Source organism: Anguilla rostrata, chromosome 15 (assembly GCF_018555375.3).
Source record: "Anguilla rostrata isolate EN2019 chromosome 15, ASM1855537v3, whole genome shotgun sequence".
In the NCBI taxonomy this organism is placed as follows: Eukaryota; Metazoa; Chordata; class Actinopteri; order Anguilliformes; family Anguillidae; genus Anguilla; species Anguilla rostrata.
The window spans coordinates 32,682,898-32,705,003 of record NC_057947.1 but is presented as its reverse complement, the minus strand read 5'-3'; the positions used below and the strand labels follow the sequence as shown (position 1 = coordinate 32,705,003).

General features: G+C 45.8%; 1 protein-coding gene across 10 annotated transcripts in view; it reads right to left on the bottom strand.

The window, feature by feature from the left end:
* mcf2la (mcf.2 cell line derived transforming sequence-like a) overlaps positions 1-21,810 on the bottom strand; it is a 56,319-nt gene extending 34,509 nt beyond the window's left edge. For 3 of the 10 annotated variants that reach the window (XM_064309913.1, XM_064309912.1, XM_064309915.1), the window contains exons 1-2: positions 17,196-17,822; positions 3,206-3,289 (exon numbers count right to left, since the gene is read on the bottom strand). In XM_064309913.1, the coding sequence (XP_064165983.1) occupies positions 3,206-3,289; positions 17,196-17,322 (211 nt within the window). In that variant the 5' untranslated portion in view covers positions 17,323-17,822. Of the gene's footprint in view, positions 1-3,205; positions 3,290-8,743; positions 8,976-17,195; positions 17,825-21,379 lie in introns of those variants that run through there. The other 7 variants (XM_064309917.1, XM_064309918.1, XM_064309910.1 and 4 more) reach the window with 6 other exon arrangements.
* Positions 21,811-22,106: the final 296 nt, after the last annotated feature.

Below are 22,106 nucleotides of genomic sequence, written 5' to 3'. Positions count from 1 at the left end.
ACCTGAACCAACAGTCACAACACTCACTGTATTACCCCTGAACCAACAGTCACAACACACACTGTATTATACCTGAAACAACAACCACAGCACACAGTGTATTACACCTGAAACAACAACCACAGCACACACTGTATTAATCAATACATGAGTAGGATATGTTTAGGATTGACTTAGAAAATATTTCACATTAAAAATAGCCTGAGAAATGTCTTGAGAAATGTTCCACGCTGTTTGGCAGTCTGTTTGTGCCAAATCCCATACTGCAATCACTTTCAAATGTATAATTTATCAAGATAATCAATGCCTAATCACTATCATGATGATGTATTTCAATCATGAAAAAATAAAAATTCAAGCCCTCTTTGTGTGGCTTGCTGCAGAATTACCTATTAACACGCAGTCCTATCCTTCACCACTAGAGGGCACTTACAGGTTTTATAATGGAGATAAAATTCTTCCGCGCCAGTAAATTCGATGACCAGACGCGTCTGAGTCTGACTTGCGAGGCGACATCGCCTGAACAATTTTACAGTGAAGCAATTGGGAGGGGCATCATCTTTAGACGAAGAAAGATGATGCAACCCCAATCAAAAATCCAGTCTGCTGTTGTAAGGGCTTGCTTTCTAAATTTAGTCGCACAGTTATAAAATATTCTTGAATTCCTTTGAATGTATTTGGATCGTTGATCACTTTGTTTAAGGCCCACAGGCAGTGATTGAATTTAGTCCCCCATATTAACGTAGGGGGGATGACGCTACCTGCCCATCATGCTGCTCGTACATTAGACACGGCATAAGCAGCTTCAAGCTCATCGTTCTGTGTGGCCTAAAAGCAAAGTCTAAATAAAGCCAAGTGTATTAACAGAGAGTGGTACAGGTCTAGTTCGGTGATGTTCGTGAATGAAAGGAAAACGTCCACGCGACATAACTACTGAAACCGCACACACCAACGGTCGCAGCCTCGGAGCACAGCTTTTCAGATTTATATATTTATTTTGTAATTTCACGGTTTCTATTTGGTCGGTTGCAAGATCCACAGAGGGAAAAAACGGCAATATTATCAGTCAACGTAGTATAATATCATCCTGACTCCCCGTTGGTTTTCCATCATCACCATGGAAACAGTGCGGCGACTAGTGTGTGGATGCATCCGATGGGGCATCGTGCAGCAGCGACAAAGTGACCTTGCCAAGAGGAGCGGAGGACTCGGATACCCGTGAAGGACTACGACGCAGAAAAGTAAAATTCAGACGTCGTCCTTTTTCCTGTCGGTCCAGGGGAAACCGAATCAAAAACATAAGTGATCGTTATATTTCATACAAGAGAAAATGGGGAAAGGCACCTTCATCGTCCCATTCAAACAAATGATTTTGTAAACGAAAATTTAACAAGTGCGGGAAATAACAAACCGTTTTTAAAGATACTCCAGACGAGAACAATTCTTTTCTTTTCTTTTTTAGGAACAGGCCGAGTGGACTTTGCCCATTGGCCACGACAAACAGTCACAGAACATTTGGCAAGGGCGGAGAAAACAGCTGTCAGAATAAGTCATTGAATGAAGATAAATACCCCTGCTTCAGGGCACAGTGTAAACAGTGCCTGAGAAAAAGACGGAAATAATCACAGTTTTACGGTGACGCAGGAGCACCATGAGTTAGCGTTGCCGCGATTAACTGTAAGGTACTGCAGCCTAATTTTAATGACGGCAAAAAATCACGGATTTTCCTGCAAGAACGGGTGTTAACCCTCTCGTTTCCCCCTGACGATGATTATGTGTGGTCAATACCGCTCGGAGTCCCTTTATTTTTGGACATTCCCGTTCTATAATAAAGACTTTTGCTCAATCTCCTGCTCTGTGCAAGGGTGCCCGAATCCAGCCGTGTTCGGCTTTTTTTCCCCCTCATTCAGAAATAAATTGTACTTAGTTGCACACCCTACTTACAGTGTTATTGACTGCTCTTGACATAACTGCATACACATCAAATAAACACACTACACCCCAAGAAGCCAAATAACAACTACACTACAAACACATAACGTTTACAGCCATGGAGTAAACAAACTATAGAAATTGGCTAAATAAATGTAAATAACAGAAATAAACAACCAGAGGTGACTAAAAAAATCCAAAATACGAAGATAAAAACACAACTTATAGAAACTGGATTAACATAACAACTAAACACCAAATATATACGCGGCAAAGAGCAGCCCAGCGAATTCAGACACACAAACTAGACACGGATACAGACTCTAGATCACAACGATTGCAGGCGAAGGGGAGACGAGGTGGAGGCTGTCCTGGTTGTGGGAGACACACCCAGCTAATCAGTCATGCCACGCGGACGTGCCAGGCGGTGCCCTGCGGCAAATCAGAGAGTCGGTGAGCCCGTCGCCCGCCCGGCCGCGGCATTGTCTGGCGTAACCGGACCCAAGGGCCGAATCTGGGTCACGATTGGTAGTGTGACGGAGACGCTTTCCCGGGGACGGGGGGGCTCTCGAATTTCTTCTGCTCCGTAACGTGAGCGGGGGCGCAGTATCACAGTCACTGTCCGGGCACCCGAAACAGCGTGCCCCCGCATCTTTGTGCGAATGGACCGCGTGGAGAATGGTCATGCGGCCCTCGTGCCACACTGCAGAGTAATGGTGTGTGTCCCCCGTTTGAACTGTTCACCTTACAACAATTAGCACCTGTTTCAGTTCAGGGTCAAGCGTCACATCTGCATTTGCACAGTGAAATATTCAGCGTTGCATCAACCTTTTCAGAGTACGTATGGGTCCTAGTGTACTCTTTTAGCGTTGAATTAACACTGGACATTTCACTGCGCTAACATTAGCCAGACGCTGTTATCTCGTGACACATATTCTTCTGCCCTTCAGTGATACAATGACAGTGCCCCACCTGAGAATCAAACCTGCAACCTCAGCATCACAAGCCCCATGGACTACCACGCTACTACAGCACTGCCCTAATGATGCGATGCACACACTCTTTCTCTGCTTTCTGCTCTCCCCCCCCCCCCCCCCCCCCTTTGGGTCAATGCAAGTACAGCCTCATTTTGGCTCAGCGGCCATTTCCACTTCCCCCTCCAGCCGCGTGGTGGGAAGGACAGACGGGCAGCGGAGAGGCAGAAGGAGGAAGGGAAGAAGGGGAAGCGGGGTTCGGAGCGGAATAGGGGGGACCGAGAGGGCGACGGACTCACCTGACAGGAAGGCAAACCGCTTCCTGAGGTCGGGCTCGATGTCTGCAGCGCTGAGCGGGCTGCTGTCCTTCTGCATGATCTCATCTGTGAGAGAGAGAGAGAGAGAGAGAGAGAGAGAGAGGGGAGAGAGAGAGAGAGAGGAGAGAAAGAGAGAGAGAAAGACATCAGAGAGAGAGAGAGACATCAGAGAGAGAGAGTGAGAGAGAGAGATAAAGAGACAGAGAGAGAGAGAGAGAGGAGAGAGAGAAAGAGAGAGGGAGAGAGAGAGAGAGAGAGATGGGAGATAGAGAGAAGGAGAGCGAGAGAGAGGGGAGAGAGAGAGACATCAGAGAGAGAGAGAGAGAGAGAGAGAGAACAGTCAACAGAGACATCAAAGTATCAGAGTCAGAGAATGTGGTCAATATGTGCATCACAGGAGGAGGCCAAGGGGTCAGTGTAACCATCGGATAACCCAGGGAGCACATCAGAGAAGGAAGCGCTTTCGCACTTCTGTCGAGGGGCACACACACACACACGCACACACGCAGCTGACCCACTTCTGAGACACTACTACCCAAGGCATTAATCATACCATGAGCCAGAAAATTTGACCTTGTTCATTTCCAGAGATAGAAACATATGAAGAAAGAATGAAGAGCATTGTTTATTTCCACCAGGGGCTCAGTGAGCAGAGTAAACAGCATCAGAGTAGTGTGTATAGAGTCACATGCTGGGAAGCACCAGGAAGGGGGGTATCCCGATTATTGAGAGGTACCATGGGGCGATATAGCTCAGGAGGTAAGAGTGGTTGTCTGGCAGTCGGAGGGTTGCTGGTTTGATCCCCCGCCTTGGGCTTGTAGAAGTGTCTCTGAGCAAGACACCTAACCCCTAACTGCTCCCAACGAGCTGATTGGTACCTTGCATGGCAGCCTTTCACCGTTGGTGTGTGAGTGTGAGTGTGTGTGCGAACGGGTGAATGAGAGGCATCAATTGTAAAGCGATTTGGATAAAAGCGCTATATAAATGCAATCCATTTACCATTTACCATGTTCTCAAGCAGCTCTGGGCAGACCAGGCCGCAGCTGGACTGAGGGGGTACCATGGAGGGGGGCGGGGGGGGGGTTACCTCAAGTGCCTTTGCTCAACAATTTGGCTGATATACCACAACAAAAGCATTATGTCATTTGGAACGTGGTCCTGTGTATGTCTATATACATACTGCATTGCATTGTCTATATACATTGTCTATGTGCATATTATATACAATCCGTATGTCCACAGCTACAAACGTGAACCACGAACAAACATAACGACTATAATATCAATTAAATGCCCCTGCAATATTCAAGGTTTTAATATCCTGCTCTGTGCATGCTTTTCGTGTAAAGAATTCTGAACTGTACCGTTGAAAAGGACTATTTTTCTAAAGGAAGTTCATGTATAGAAATACAGTACAGCTCGCTGTGTGAGGGAGACAGGAAGTGGAGAAAGTTCAAATTGCATTTAGGCTCCTCCCTCAGGACAAACAGAACCCACCGACAGTACGCCCCCTTACCCACCGACAGTACGCCCCCTTACCCAGCGACAGTACACCCCCTTACCCCCCGTGACGTTCAGTACAGGAGGCCAATGCGCACAAAGGCACACATTTTATACTTATGTTATCAAACGATTTCTCTGTGCAGTTTATTCTTTCAACAAACAACGGCCTGTCCTCACTGGTGATTGGGTTGGGGATTCAAACCAAGAACTCCACTCTTAAACAGAACTAGGTCACGAAGAACTGAAATGAAAATGAATTCAGACAATTACAAAAAAATAGAACATTGTACAGTGCAGTCATTTATACCAATGCTCTTATTCAGAGTGACCTACGGGAAGCGAACTGAACTAAGCTGGGTGTGACTGATGTGTCAATCACTGGAGAGAAACCTTTCCTTTAAATAGCTGCTATCAGCAAGCAAATTGCCAATAGAATTCAAAGGGAGGCGGAGGTGCTAGGGTAAGGCTGGGTGCAGGTGCTGGGAGATAGCACTGGGATGTGGCTGGGAGGAGGTGCTGAGTGAATGTGCTAGGAGGAGGTGCTGGTAGATGGCACTGGGTGAAAGCTAGGAGGAGGTGCTGGGAGGAGGTGCTGGGAGAGGTGCTGAGAGGAGGAGGGTGCTGGGATGGATGGATAGGCTGGAGGAGGAGTGGCTGGGAGGAGGTGCTGAGGAGGGAGGATGCTGGAGATGGCAGGTGGCTGGGGAGTGCTGAGCAAATGTACTGTGAGGATATGCTATGAGATGGCTGGGAGGGTTAAGGTTAGGGTTAGGGTTAGGGTTAGGGATAAGTGGGAGGTTGTAAGTGCTGGGATAAGGTTGGGAGGTTGTGCTGTGAGGAGGTATTGGGATAAGGCTGGAAGTGGGTCAGCCAAGGTGTAGCTAACTTCCCTCTTCTCTGACTGCATGTTGATGTCACTCAGGGGGTCACAATGACACAAAACATGAAAATGGCCAAGAACCAATCATTTTGTTGAGTCAAACCCCCCTTGTTGAGTTCAGTGAGTCACCGTCAGGACAGAGGCAGATAAGTACAAGACCAACATTCCGTCTTCTGAAAAGATGTGATGCATGGACTTCACAATAGTCCCAGGGTACTGGTGAAGTTGCGTCATCCCACTGAAGCAGAACAATCCACTTTGATTTTGCAATAAGGGAGAGTTGTTGACCAGACAGGAAGAGCACAGAGCGCGTGTTTGGACGGAGGAAGAAGGAGCTGAAGCCGCTCTCTGACTGCAGGCTTGCTGATCTAAAGAACAGCCTCACGGAAACGCGAGTGCAGTGGGGAACTACAGCACTCAGACTTCTCAGATGATCGAACTTCTCAGAAACACACCGGGAACAGAAAGGTCAAAGTGCAATTGTGCAAAGGGATTAAAAGCCCCATGAGCCTCCACCAGCACTAAGGCAGTTAATCATGAAATTAAATAAATGTGTTCCATTCAGTTTCAATCTGGTCTCCTTCCCCTCTTTAGAACAACACTCCCAAAAGAAGCACCCCGGTACGGTTATGCAACCGAAACACGCAAACATAAAGTATACATAAGGTAAAATGACTCCAGTAAACTCTGGAAGGAGGCACCTGTAGGCTATTGCTGGCCCCTATGTCAGTAAGCTCCAGGGTTAAGGTCCAATCCTGAAGCAGTCCCAGGGGGCTCGTATGCCACCTCAATGAAGTCCATCTTCATTTGTTTAGTGCACACACAGACACATAGACCCACACACACACACACACACAGACCCACACATGAACACATGCACACACCCACACCCTCAGAACCACACCCCCACACACACAGACCCACACATGAACACATGCACACACCCACACCCTCAAAACCACACCCACACCCACATACACACACACAGACCCACACATGAACACATGCACACATCCACACCCACAGACCCACACATGCACATACACGCACACACACATGCGCACATGCGCACACATTCACACATTCACACATACACCCACAGACCCACGCCCACACATGCACACACACACACGAGCGCACACGCACACACACTCATGCACGCACGCACGCAGCCCAGGTGACATGACTCTCCTTCCTGCTGAAATAGCTTAATCTGACCGCCCCCCCCCCCCCCCCTCGTCTTTTGACAGTGCCTGAACTCAAACAGGAAGCAAGCCCTCCCAGAATAATCTTTGACCACACTAGTCCTCCCAGTCTGAATACTCTATGCCATGACCATGTAAACCGACCTTCTCTGAAACTCCACAAGTGGTGAAGCTGGAGAGAATTATAAAATTGGATGCTAGCTTCATGGACATTCCAGGAGACGGCTAAACTTCCAGCAGGTTTTGGGCCATGGAACTGCATTTTCCTCACAGTTTTGGGAACCCCCCCCCCTTGCCCCCCAAGCTAAAGCAGCATTGAAAAGCACTTGACAAGTGTGTTGCTGGAGTTGGCTGCAGACCCAAAGAGCCCCTGTGCCTTTGCAAAGTATACACTGTGCATGCACATCTTAATCTGCAAACTCATACACTGTGCATGCACATATTAAACTGCAAATTCACACACTGTGCATACACACATTAAACTGCAAACTCATACACTGTGCATGCACAGATTAAACTGCAAATTCACACACTGTGCATACACACATTAAACTGCAAACTCATACACTGTGCATGCAAGTATTGCACATATTAAAATTCGAACTCATACACTGTGCATGCACATATTACACTGTAAACTCATACACTGCAAGTGTTAAACAGCAAAGTCATATACTGCACATTAAACTGTGAACTCATACATTGCAGATCTGCACATTAAACTCTATGCAAACTAATGCACTGCACACACACATTAACATGCAAACTCTGACAGTGCACATAAGCACATTAAACTGCAAACTTATACACTGCACATGCACACATTAAACTGAGGCATTACATGTCTACATATTAAAATTCAAATGTATACACTGCACATTAAACTGTAAACTCATACACTGCACGTCAGCACTTTAAACTGCAAACTAATTCACTGCTTGTCCACATATTAAACTGCCAAAGCATACACAGCACATCTACACATTAAACTGTAAAATAATGCACTGCACATCCACACATTAAACTGTAAACTCATACATTACACATTAAACTGTAAACTCATACATTACACATCTACACATTAAACTGTAAAATAATGCACTGCACATCCACACATTAAACTGTAAACTCATACATCACACATCTACACATTAAACTGCAAAATCATACATTACACATCTACACATTAAACTGTAAACTCATACATCACACATCTACACATTAAACTGCAAACTCATACATTACACATCTACACATTAAACTGTAAACTCATACATTACACATCTACACATTAAACTGTAAAATAATGCACTGCACATCCACACATTAAACTGCAAACTCATACATTACACATCTACACATTAAACTGCAAACTCATACATTACACATCTACACATTAAACTGCTAATACAATCACATTGACTGCAACCATACATACACATCCACATTAAACTGCAAACTCATACATTACACATCTACACATTAAACTGCAAACTCATACATTACACATCTACACATTAAACTGTAAAATAATGCACTGCACATCCACACATTAAACTGTAAACTCATACATCACACATCTACACATTAAACTGTAAAATAATGCACTGCACATCCACACATTAAACTGTAAACTCATACATCACACATCTACACATTAAACTGTAAAATAATGCACTGCACATCCACACATTAAATTGCAAACTCATACATTACACATCTACACATTAAACTGCAAACTCATATACTACAGAAGCACACACTAAACTCACAGTTAGCCAATAGCAGGAGATCAGCTATCAAGCCACAGTAGCAGCTCCTGAGACATTACTCAGTTAAATTCAGATAAGACAAGAAATGGCTCCACATGCAGGTCATGAAGAGGAGCATGTCTACACGCCAGGGTAACCATGCGTGACATCGTCTACGTACTACCGTGCCTGTTTTCGTGTGGTCTCTGTCCCCGGCCGAGTCGGGTCCGGTCATGGTCGGCGTCCCAAGTGCAGAAGCGCTCTGCTCACGTAGCCCGTCCCGTCAACTGAACTGACTCAATTTCCATAGCAAACTATAAATACAGGATGTGCCACTGATGAGAATCACACAAACACACGCCCAGAAAGGACACACACACACGCACACGCGCACACGCGCGCTGTGGCCACTGTTGAACATTCCCACCGAGTAGAGCAAATAAACTCCTGAGGGAGGGAGCGGGGGGGAGAGAGAGAGAGAGAGAGAGAGATAATGTGTGTGAGAGGAGGAGAGAGAGATAATGTGTGTGGAGAGAGGAGAGAGGAGGAGAGAGCGAGATAATGTGTGTGTGAGAGAGAGAGAGGGGAGAGAGAGGAGAGAGAGAGAGGGAGGGAGAGGAGGGAGAGGAGGGATTGGGAGAAAGTGAGAGAGAGTTTGCTTTATTTGTTTGCTTTTACTATGAGCCCTGCGCAGAGCCCCGAGGCGCTTCGTGGAGAGCAAACAGCGCGGACCTGCACCGAAACGAAACAGAGTGGAGCAGCGTGCTGCTCTTACATCTCTTAACCAGACAAACAACACTGTCACCGAAACTGCCGTTCGCACAGGACAAGGCAAAGGCAGGCAAAACGGAGGACCGCTATACAGGTTTTTTTTTTTTTTTTTAAACGCAGATGCATCTGTCCCGTTCTGTCGCACAGGAAACAGACTGCTTCTGTTCGGCACCTCAGAGTTCGGCACCTCTTACATCACCGTCTCCAACGACACCAACCAACCACAGCACACAGATGCAAATGCAGTCCTCTTAGTATTCAGCTGAAATATATTCAGGCTCACTCACATTCACCGTCTGAAAAATTTAAGCCTCACCTTTGCTTTTGTAATGTTCAGGCATACACACACACACACACACAAATACACATACACACACATTCAATGATGCACACGCATACACACACACACATGCACACACACACACACTTCTGTGTCCTGAAAGCTGTGCAGTATAGCCAGAGTAAGGGGGCATCATGTAGGGCTTACCTCTCATTCTTACCTGGCTACACACCCCCCCCCCTTTCTCTCAGACCCCCCTCCCGCTAGGCCCCTCAGGAGGATAGCAGGACTCCCTGACACAGGTACAAGGCAGAATGTTCCAGAAACCGTCAGGTAGATAGAGCCGGTTCAGGCAGGCGAGTGGACTGAGGAGCCACACACGCACGCACACACACACACACACACACACACACACACACACACACACACAGTCACATGCAAACACACAAACACACACACACACACACAAACAAAAAGCGGTGCTGACCGGTACGCTGTGTCTTGTGCCAGTGATCGGAGGGAGATGAAGGAGTCCAATCCTGTTGTCCCTCACAAAGCCCCAGCAGGGGCCCTTTTCCATACAGGCAGCCTATCAGGTGACAGGCTGAGCCCTGGGGGTGCTGTTACTGCACCCGCAAAAAAACCCAACACCAACCACTTCAAATCGCCATCATCCCCCCCCCAGCCCCTGATACGTCTGTGAAGCACGTTCCCTTTCCTGTCCCAGAATGAAGCAGCTCATAATGGGGGGGGGGGTGGGAGGGGGCACAACAGTAGCATTCTCACACGCCGAGGTGCGATTCCCAGCCTCTGAATACAGGGATGCATTACTGCAACCGAAAAGTCAACACCACACCCACAGTGCCGTGCAGGAGGGACACATATCAAGTAGTAAGGAGGGAAACGGAGGAGCCAAAATGGAGACTCCGCATTTCACGCCAGTGCTCTGTGTAAGATCAACACATTTAATATTTAATCTTCAGGTATATGTAATCTTCAGGTACAGCAAACAGATTTGGCGCCTTGAATGGTTTCATACTTGAATTCATGAACTTGAACTCTATTCATATTAATGATTAATATAAAAAAAATTAATATTTTACATAAAATTCCCAGGGAGGGGAAGTGAAACATTGGCTGGGGTCTGGGAGAACATTTCCTAATCTGATCCACACATCACTTGATCTTTCACATGCCAAGCTAAACATTCTGTTTCTCTATGATAAACACGTCTTCCATTGCATACGTTCTATTTGTGTATGAAAATAGGGAAGCATACAGTCGCCTCCCTTTCAGTGAAACAGAAACTCCCAAACAAGGGGCTTATTGTACTCTTCTTTATGAAAGTGTGAAAATAAGAGTCTTTCCATCGGTTGCAGGGGTGTTTTTGGGGTGCTGACCATCCCTGCTCTTTTACCAAAGACCTCACGATGGGCTAGTTATCGTAGGGGTACTTAGGGGTCCCATTTGACCAAAAGCCAGGGAGTAACTGTGCTCCCTCAACAACATGCAGGCACCCAAAATGCCACTGAACACCAACAGCATCTCAAACAACAGTCTCAGTTTCAGTGACTGCAAACTGGCTCACAGGAGGGAAAAAAAAATCAAGAGTGCGCAATTCTGTACTGATTGAGATCTGTACTCTACAGTTTGAAATTCCCCATTCCCCAGCTATAAAATCTGCCCAATGATTTTTTGACATAAAATGAAAATACGGTATTCTGTTCCATGTTGACAAATTTCCCTTAGCACTGGTCTGAAACGGAAACAAAATGTGTTTTTAACCGATTGAGCATTTGCAATGCAGTGCATTCGTATGAAGGAGAAGCCAGGGGAAAGAGAGAAGTCTGGGGAGGGTGATGCCCCATCTCACACCAGTGAAGCACCTGTCTGTCCGTTTCTAACACAAATCCATTAAAGCTATACTATTAAAGCTAAAGCTAGACTATAGTGAACAGTGACTATGATAAATGTTGTGAATATATATATATATATATATATATAGTGTGTTTCTTTTGCACCTCTGCACCTTGAACTAATGGACTTGTTGTACGTCGCTCTGGATAAGAGCGTCTGCTAAATGCCTGTAATGTAATGTAATGTAATATATATATATATATATATATATATATATTCAATTTCAATCCAATCTAACTTTATTTCAGACACATAGGTCCATAGCAGTAAGAAAAATAATAGAAGTAAAAGTAATAAAATAAAACACATAAGACAACAATACATACATATGTACAAAATCATGGCAGTACACAAGTCCACAGTGATTAAAACACATACAGACATTTGTTCCAGTGTTTCCAATAACAAGAGGAAGACCTTGTGTCACTTTGCGTAGGCTCAGTTAAAGCCATTATGATTACATTTTTTGAATCGATTAACCGACACATACATTTGTACATGAAATTCCTCAACACAGCATGAAAGGTAGGAACATTACTAGTCATAAATTATTTTTTATGAATTTTTAAATCATCCACTAAAAACTGGGGCTGGATTTACAGAAATTAAGAGAATGTTTGTGCGATTCAGACGCCGGCAGTTAAAAGTCAGTCAGTGACTGGTGAATAATACCCATAAGCCCTCCGTGCGACAGGGTGGGAGAGTATCACGAGCAACACCACAGATAGAGAGAGACATCCTTTGTTAATCCACACGTTTATCATGACCTGAGTTTCAGGTGCTGATATTGGTCGTGCCCGGAGTGCACAAGTCCACTGACCAATCAAAAGCATTCTTGGGTTTTGGTTTTGGAAGACTTCTGGAATTTTCACACGGTATCCATGGTGACAGGTTCCCATTGTGTGTGTTGTCGGGGGGAGGGTGGGGGAGGGGGGGGGTGGGTTTCAAGCAGGTCTCTATTCCAATCTCTTTGTGTAGGGGATCAATGGCTCCTTTTCATGGCTACTTATCCCACCCCACCCGACCACCACCGCCCCCCCACCCTCCCCCCCCCCCCCGACTCCCCCCCATGTTAGATACATTCATAAAGTCTACTTTGAGGTGGGTGGGATTGGATATCAGGCGGGGTGTTTTCGGTGGGATGGGCGGAGACCAAAGAGGGCCTTCCCACAGCTTGTTGACACCACAAGGCTTTACCGCTCACAGAGAATCTTTCCATCGAACGCCTGGGTACAGACCCCCCAACTGCCAAGGCACAGGCAAACCAGCATGAGGCCAAGCTGCACGCCTCCAGATTTCAGGCCTGAGTCAGCTGACAAGTGGCACTGAGGCCACGGTCGTCCCAAACAAACAAAAAAAAACAAACCTCCAATAGGAAACAACTTGGGTCATATGCAAAAAGATCCCCTAAGCCGGCAGTTTCATTTTTGCATGATCTAACTTCCCGTAGTTTTAATCCCTTCTGTATTGCCCCTTTCTTTTAAACAATCAAAATGGCATACCCAAAATAAAATGGTTACTATTTCTTGAACCCTTTTGACTACAGGCATAATCCTGGTCTCTTCTGAAAGGTAACCCTTGGGAGTTTGCAGAAAATAACTACATTAGCTAGCTAGTCTATGATACCATTTATTGAGGTCCATTCAAAAATAGGCCTACTTCTTATTTGTAAGCATACAGAATAGTAATAGATATATTTTGAGAATGTATTTAGATGCTCACTAATATAAAATGGGATCACAAAGGAGATAATAACATTATATTATATGCACAGTACCTTTGGCATGTTTATAACACAACAACAAAGATAATTTCTTGGACTACAAATTACAGTGGATTTTGTTTGTATGATCCTAACCGTGATAAAAACACAGACTTTACAGTGATTCATGTCGTCAGTGGATTTCCAAAACACATCTAAAGTGAGGACCCCCCCCCCCCAAGCGTGTTTTGCCACCACACGTTATCACTAAAACACTGACACCACAAAATAGTTTATAGAGATTGAACTGTGAGTTTTAACACTTTCAAACGGTATCTTGTGCAACCAGACTGATTTAAAAAAACGGAATGAACGCAAATTAACCCAATATGACAGTGAAGGGGCTAAAGAAGGAAACTGTAACACTTCCTTCGCAGAAGTACAGCAGTATTTTACTTCAGTAAAAACGTCCAGTCGTAAAAAAATACATGTAATGTTCACAAGCTGTGCATAAGAGCATCTTGTAAATAAGCAGAATAAGAGCTAAATTCTAAATGGTTAGATATCATTCAATTCTGGAATTCAAGCAGAATCCTCCTTATTATTGCCCAAAACAGTTAAAAGAAAGAGTGCCATTTCAGAGACTAAAATCCAAAAGTAAATACAAATGCTGCCTTGGTGGAAGATTGCTAGACTCTGGACTATGATCATTTCCTGTGACAGACACGTGTCACATCATAGAATGCAAGACATTAGGCATGAACTGTCCCAAGCCACACACTCCCCCTTTAAAAATGTTACCCTGTGTTATATTCTTTGAACAAGAAAATTCTTCTACTATGTATTTACCAGGTAAACACGTGGTAATAATAGCACATAATTGGGTAACTACCACTGGTTAAAAAAATAAATACTAAGGAACAGCCATTTGAATTGATAGGCAGCAGAAGATGTCTTTCTAAACATTTCAGCTTTAGTTTCTTAGTATTTACCCATCTTATTAGTGGTAATTATTCGGCTATGTGCTGTCCTTACAACGTATTTATCTGACAAATGCGTAGTAGGGGAACGTAAACGGAAGTGTTACCAAAAAATCTATCTGCAAACACACAAACACCGTTTCTGTTTTCACAGTCTGTTCCAGCCTGAGATTAAATAGCCTGTTTTTACTGTGTGCGACTTCTCATTTCCTCTTAACTGCAGACAGCATCACTGTTTGCAGAGAGGAGTGCCCCTACGCCCGCCCGCCACCTTCCACACACAGCTGGCAAGAGGGAAACGTCTCTGGCTGCTGCTTTGCCCATTTTTAATGCTGGGAGGAGCAGCCAGAAGACAGGTCTCGGGGTAAGCGTGTAGCCATCTGGGTGACCATGCCAGGGGAACTCTGCCATGCCAAGGGAAATCTACTATGCCAAGGGAAATCTATCATGCCATGTGAACTCCACAATGCTAGGGGAACTCCACCATGTTAGATCATCTCCACAATGCTAGGGGAAGTCCACCATGTTAGATCATCTCCACAATGCTAGGGGAAGTCCATCGTGTTAGATGAACTCTACAGTGCTAGGGGAACTCGGACGGAGTGTAGCACAGTGGGTAAGGAACTGGGCTTGTAACCGAAAGGTCACACGTTCGATTCCCGGGTAGGACACTGCCGTTGTACCCTTGAGCAAGGTACTTAACCGAAATTGCTTCAGTATATATCCAGCTGTATAAATGGATACAATGTAAAATGCTATGTAAAAGTTGTGTAAGTCGCTCTGGATAAGAGCGTCTGCTAAATGCCTGTAATGTAATGTAATGTAACTCTACAATGCCAGAGGAACTCCACCATGCTAGGGAATCTCTTATGCAGGAAAGAGGACCTTGTCCTAGTTCTGGGTCAAGACTAAGGAGTTCAGTCATCACCTCAGTGTTGATGAATCCCAAATGATTACAATTACACGGATGTAATTTTGCTTCTGGAGTTTATAAGAAGGAAAACATATGTACTCTGCAGATCTGTAAGTGACACGTTCACAGAAAAAACACATCCTAGCAGGTCCCATATGCATGTAAATTATGTCAAATATCTTTCGTCGGTTTTGAAAATAACATCGGCAAACACTTTATTACCAGCATCACATCTGAACAAATTCATTATCATTTCAAATGTTTTTTCCCACTCTGAGAACAACAAGCTTCTGGATACCGAAGAGTACAGAAATATCTCTTTAGTGTCCTGCATGCCAAGCAATAGATGATAAGGACAAAAATAACCGTTGTACTGGATACCAACAGAGGCTCAATAAAGCGCTCGGCTGAAATACAGGCTGATTCACATTTGCTTCCAGAGAGCTTCACCAACACCATCAGCGATTCAGCACAGCACCCCAGCACAGTTACACAGTTATACTAGACCAGTCACACTAGCACAGTTACACTAGCACAGTTATACTAGACCAGTCACACTAGCACAGTTACACTAGACCCAGTTATACTAGACCAGTCACACTAGCACAGTTACACTAGACCCAGTTACACTAGACCAGTCACACTAGCACAGTTACACTCAACCTAGTTATACTAGACCAGTTACACTGGCACAGTCACACTGGCAGTTACACTAGACCAGTCACACTAGCACAGTTATACTAGACCAGTCACACTAGCACAGTTACACTAGACCCAGTTATACTAGACCAGTCACACTAGCACAGTTACACTAGCACAGTTATACTAGACCAGTCACACTAGCACAGTTACACTAGACCAGTCACACTAGCACAGTTACACTAGACCCAGTTATACTAGACCAGTCACACTAGCACAGTTACACTAGACCAGTCACACTAGCACAGTTACACTAGACCCAGTTATACTAGACCAGTCACACTAGCACAGTTACACTAGACCCAGTTATACTAGACCAGTCACACTAGCACAGTTACACTAGACCCAGTTATACTAGACCAGTCACACTAGCACAGTTATACTAGACCAGTCACACTAGCACAGTTACACTCAACACAGTTATACTAGACCAGTCACACTGGCACAGTTACACTCACTTACTAGACAGTCACACTAGCACAGTTACACTAGACCAGTGCAACTAGCACAGTTACACTAGACCCATTATACTAGACCAGTCACACTAGCACAGTTACACTAGACCAGTTACACTAGACCAGTCACACTAGCACAGTTACACTAGACCCGTATATTAGACAGTTACATTAGCACAGTTACACAACCCGTACACTAGACCAGTCACACTGGCACAGTCACACTAGACCCAGTTATACTAGACCAGTTACACTAGCACAGTTACACTCAACCCAGTTATACTAGACCAGTTACACTGGCACTGGGAGTTACACTAAACCAGTTACGCTAGCACAGTTACACTAAACCCAGTTATACTAGACCAGTCACACTAACACAGTTACACTAAACCAGTTACACACAGCCCAGTTACACTGGTACAGTTACACTGGACCAGTTCACTGGCACAGTTACACAAAACCCAGTTACACTAAACCAGTTACACTGGACCACTCATCAAACTCTACTCACACTGATGTCCACTTGCAGCGTTTTTTAAAAGCTTTAGCAGTCCCCAGCAGTGTGCTTTGGTAAACTGGGCACATCACACACACACACACACACACACACACACACACACCTTGCGCACGGACACACTTCCACTGAGACTGAGCACATCGTTGCAGGTACAGCAGATCAAACTGATTTGCCTTGGAAATGTGAGGGACTGAAGAATCTAATTTCCCTACAACCGCGTGCAAGCACAACGTGCTCAGTGAGAATCCCCCACTGTGGGAAAATGCATTGCATGAAGTGCATGACGCCTGCAGTTTCCAAACCCTGAAATGAATAGCAATGCTGAAAAATAGAAAAACACAGTCTCCTAGACAGACAGATTAAAAACACAGACACAGACACACACACACACGTACTCACTCTGTAGACACTGGCACTGCTTGGAGAATCTGTAATAGCTCTTCACCTCCTCCAGAGGAATCCGGACATGCCCCCAGCCACCCGCCATGGGCTGTAAGCACCCCTCATCCCTCCATCTCGTCTCCATTTCTCCACACCTCCCTACTGCGCTCTACCTTTTATTCCCTCTCTCTCTGCATCTCTATCTTTCTCTCTCTGTGTCCCGCTCTCCTTCTGTACCTCTACCTCCAACCGTCTCTCTCTCTCTCTCTCTCTCTCTCTCTTTCTCTCAGCACACAACCTGCTCCTCCTACAACCTGCAGTTTTATCTCCGAGGGATTACTTCCTGTCTAAGGGATCATTTCCTGTTTCTGGCTCAGGTAACGGCTCCTGAGCACAGGTGTGCCCCCCTGTTCCTCTCCCCTCCAGGCAGCCCCCAGCTACCTGCCCACCCTCTCAGGTAACCGGACTCTGCTTCTCCCCCCTGTTTGATCTCATTTACCTGTCAGGCTCCACAGCTGCCCTGTCTGCCAATCTCCAAAATGAGCACAAAGACACCATTTGTATCCGGCCATTAAAAAGCAACTTTTCTATCTGATCTTCACCGTAAATGACAGCGCATTCCTGTGCACTTCTCTCTTTGTTTGGATTCGGCTTGCCTCTCCTCCTCCTCCTCCTCCAATGACCTTTGAGTTCCTGGGGCATGTGCTGATAACGGCCGCTATCGAACCAACCGGCAGCACGTTTGAGGTTATAAACTTGTGGGGTGGGGGGGGGGGGGGGTTATGGTACTGGCAGTTCACGTGCTCTGTTATTTCAGAAGCATAATTAGGTGCTCAGTATCTGTGAGTGCAAAAAGCATGAATGTAAAACCTTGACACCTGTCAATATTTTCAGGGTGAAGAGCTTTACAGACCTGTTTAAAAGTCCCCTAATATAGTAACTTTCAGCTATTTTATATTATTCCACGGTCAACAAAAATGTTGATAAGGGTTTTAAAGGGAAAATATGGCAATACAGTTCTTAAATACATAAACCCAGTGAGTTTCTTACACTTCGAGCCGAATAGGCCATTTTGGGAAGGCGTTACACTTCCTTTTATCCCTGCATCCTCTGCTTTGATTGGTTGACTGCATTGATTGGTTAAATTACACAAATGTACCTCCCATCTACTGCTCGCACTCTCACGCCCGAAAAAAGCAAACAAACAATTATGGCGTCCATAAATAAACCAGCACACCGTATTCAGTATATCCGAGTCGGATGGTGAATAATCTACATGACCTATGATCACGATTGTTGATTGTAATCATGATCTACAACCTCCCCAGGCTCAGCTGTGACCTCGTCACCTCCCTCCACTGGCCTCCACATCAGCTATCATCCAAGTCTAGTCTCGGTGCAAGCCTATTGAATTTAGAAATCAGAAAGCTAACGAGACAGTAGACACACATCTCAGGATCTCCCACACGGATGTGAAGTGTGGCATTGTGCAAAGACACCACTGAGGTCACATGACATCGTGAAACTGTTTGGAAAGGCGAGGGGAAACGTGAGCAAAGACCTGGACCTGGAGCGAGCCTCCCCTCTGCAGCCAGACTGAGAGTAATCGCTCATTAAAGCGATGTCCCACATTCCTCCTATTTTATTTATAGCTCATATCTGAAGGCGGCTGGGAAGCAGACGGGCGGGGAGGGGGGGCGGATCAGCACAGCAATGCATTCGTGCAGTAGTGCATCAGGACAGCAGTGCAGCAATGCATCAATGCAGCAAAAGCCAGGGGGCCAGTAGCAAAAAGCGCTTTAGTTTCAGATTTTCCTGAAAATGACTTCCTACCTTAAGGAAATATTTACCTTAAGGGTCTTATCCTTAGGAAACATGTTTAAATACTTTTTACAGTTTTACACCTGTAAAAATCTTTTTAATTACCAAGGAACACCTTAAAATCGGTTATGTGTCGCCGAAACAGACTTTGCAAAGAAAAATTAGAAACAATTAAGGTACCGGTAAAAGCAGCTTTATTTAAGAATTGAGAGTGATGGCTGAGTTTATATTCACTGAGGAGCATTAGAATATCTCGAACTAAAGTATTTGCAACAAAGAAAACCCTATGGGCACTGTAACAAACCCATAGCTAATTAAACATTATAGATTTGACTGGCTGTCCATTTATTCCTCGCCCGACAAACTGGACCTGGATCATTCCCACGCAGCACTGCTTCACTCTTCCAGCCAATATAGAGCTGCTGATGGGCCTGCACTTCCTCTCCACAGACTCCATCCAGTCTGTGATCAGAGGGTTCACAGATCCACAGAGTTGAGGGTTCACAGATCCATAGGGTGGAGAGTTCACAGGTCCACAGTGTGGAGAGTTCACAGATCCACAGAGTGGAGAATTCACAGATCCACAGGGTGGAGAGTTGAGGAACCACGGAGTGGAGAATTCACAGATCCACCGAGTGGAGAATTCACAGATCCACAGTGTGGGGAGTTCACAGATCCACAGAGTTTAAAGTTGACAGATCCACAGTGTGGAGAGATGAGAGATCCACAGAGCCACTTCCTCCAGAGGGATCCGGAAGTGCCCCTGAATGTGTGGTGTTATAAATGTGACCCATGTGTATATCCAAGCCCCAGAACACCAGGAGCAGTATGATAACAGGAAAAAATGATCACTTCATTAATGTAATTTATTTTCCTAGCCACATCAATATGCCCACAGAGCACTATGTTTTTGCTAGTGATAGGCTAAATAGACTGATTTATCAGTTTATTAATCAACCTATTCACAGAAGAGGTATAATCACAGCCTAATAAAGACCAGGGTGTTTCTTTAGTTTGTTCAATGGCAAAATTGCAAGAGTTTATTGTGTCCAAACTTTTTGCCACGTTTTCTGTTTCAGATTGGATGTTATTTTGGGGTTGTACATACTTAAAATATGTTTCCATAGGGAAAACTTGTCTACGAGGACAAGCTTTTGCTCTTCAGTCCAGTTAGGCCCACCGTCGTATATTACTGAGTCGATTTCGATCTGAACTGGACGCAGCCCAGTAGTCTAACTGGACGTTCCGTTTCAGTCATCCCGTTGCCTCGGCAACCGCCGGTGACACATTCTAATCATGTCCTCTGCTGGGTTGTGGCGAATGACTCGAGTATTTTTTCCTTACCAAAGGAATCTATTTGAGAACGTCTGATGCGACGTTCAGAAGCGCGATGCTAAGGGTGAGGGGAAAGTACACATTACAGTAAGATCGCAAGTGGAAGCGCTTCATACGCAATGTTTTTGGGTGTTTTGTGGAACTGGCCTCGGGCCTCGAAATAAACGCCTTCGCGATCGCATGCGAGCATTTGTCAGCAATGGCAAGAAAGGAAGCAAGACGAGCGTGAGTGAGTGAGTGTGTGTGTGTGAGTGAGTGTGCGTGTGTGAGTGAGTGTGTCTGTGTGTGTCTGTGTGTGTAATTGAACGGTAACCGTGGCAGGAATCAGTTTTTAGATTACTAAAAAAAACGGGTAAAAGGCAGAGAAGACACGCAGTGGTGAATGTTGGCTTGAAGCACGGACACGGATGCACACCGGCACTGCGCTGCACAGAGGCATCGCTGCAGTGCCGGGACATTTACTGACCAGAGCGCCTCGCAAAGCCAGGACCAACCAGCCGCGTCTGTAATTAAACACGCAGCGGGGGGTAATGCCGTGATCCCAGGGCAGGCTGATCACGCTAACGATGCGTTTGAGTCGATTCAGCCGCGGCTTAATTAGGGGAGGGGGGACCGTGTGTCAACCTGACAGAACAAGACAAATTTGACCCCCTATTTTCTGAATTACAGATTACCCCGCAGATTACGACCCACGGACCCGCACATCATTCCGACAACAAAAATCCCTGACGCATTCAACATTCCGGTCCACCTCAGCGCACATGAAAAAGGCACCGTTAATGTCCCAAAATCAGGATATCAGGCATCGGATGGTTACAGATCAGACGGGCTGCTTAATGACACGAACGGAACCCCTGGCTGGGCGCTTTTTAACGAAGTCTAACGGAACCCTGGCAGGGTTCTCCTCTAATGAAATCTAACGGAACCCTGGCAGGGTGCCTTTCCAAGGGCATGCGGTGCTATAACACGCAGTGTTTTTGTCGCGAGGAAAAAAAAAAAGAAAAGGAAAAAAAAAAGAAAAAAAAAAAGCCGGCAGTTCGTCCTACCGACACGGCGGCCGACGATCCCCAGCCTCTGTTTCAGCCGCTCCAGAGACATCTCCTCCGCCCGCGTCCAGAGCATCGTCCTGCAGGGGAGCGAGGAAGAGGAAGGGAGCGACGCCGCTGCCGCTGCCGCTGCTGATGCTGCTGCTGCCGTGGCGATGGACGCAGGAACCTCACTGCTGATGCTGCTGCTGCTGCTGCCGTGGCGATGGACGCAGGAACCTCGCTGCTGATGCTGCTGCTGCCGTGGCGACGGACACAGGCACAACACACGGCACTGCAGAGCACTGGCTTCCCGCTGACAGACCGATGTATGGAGGAACAGGAGGAGGAGGAGCAGGAGCAGGAGGAGGAGGAGGTAGGGCTGCTAACACACGTACAGAGCGCAGACAGTCACACACACACACGCACACGCCAGCGTGGACAACTGCACGAATGCACACTCTCCCGGTGAGAAAAGATGAGACAGAGAGAGAGGCAGAGAGGGAGAGAGAGAGAGAGGCAGAGAGAGAGAGAGAGAGAGAGAGAGAGACAAATGCATATAAAACACACACTTTAGTACGAAAACCCACAAGCTCATATTCCACACAGGCGAGGGAGTTTAACGCTGAAGCAGGGTTAAAGTGGGCAATCACACGAGCTTCATTAACCCTAAGCCTCACCACCCAGGCACTGTCAGTCAGGAGGATAAGCTAGTGGCTTGAGGTTAGAGGTCAAGGTTCATTAGAGG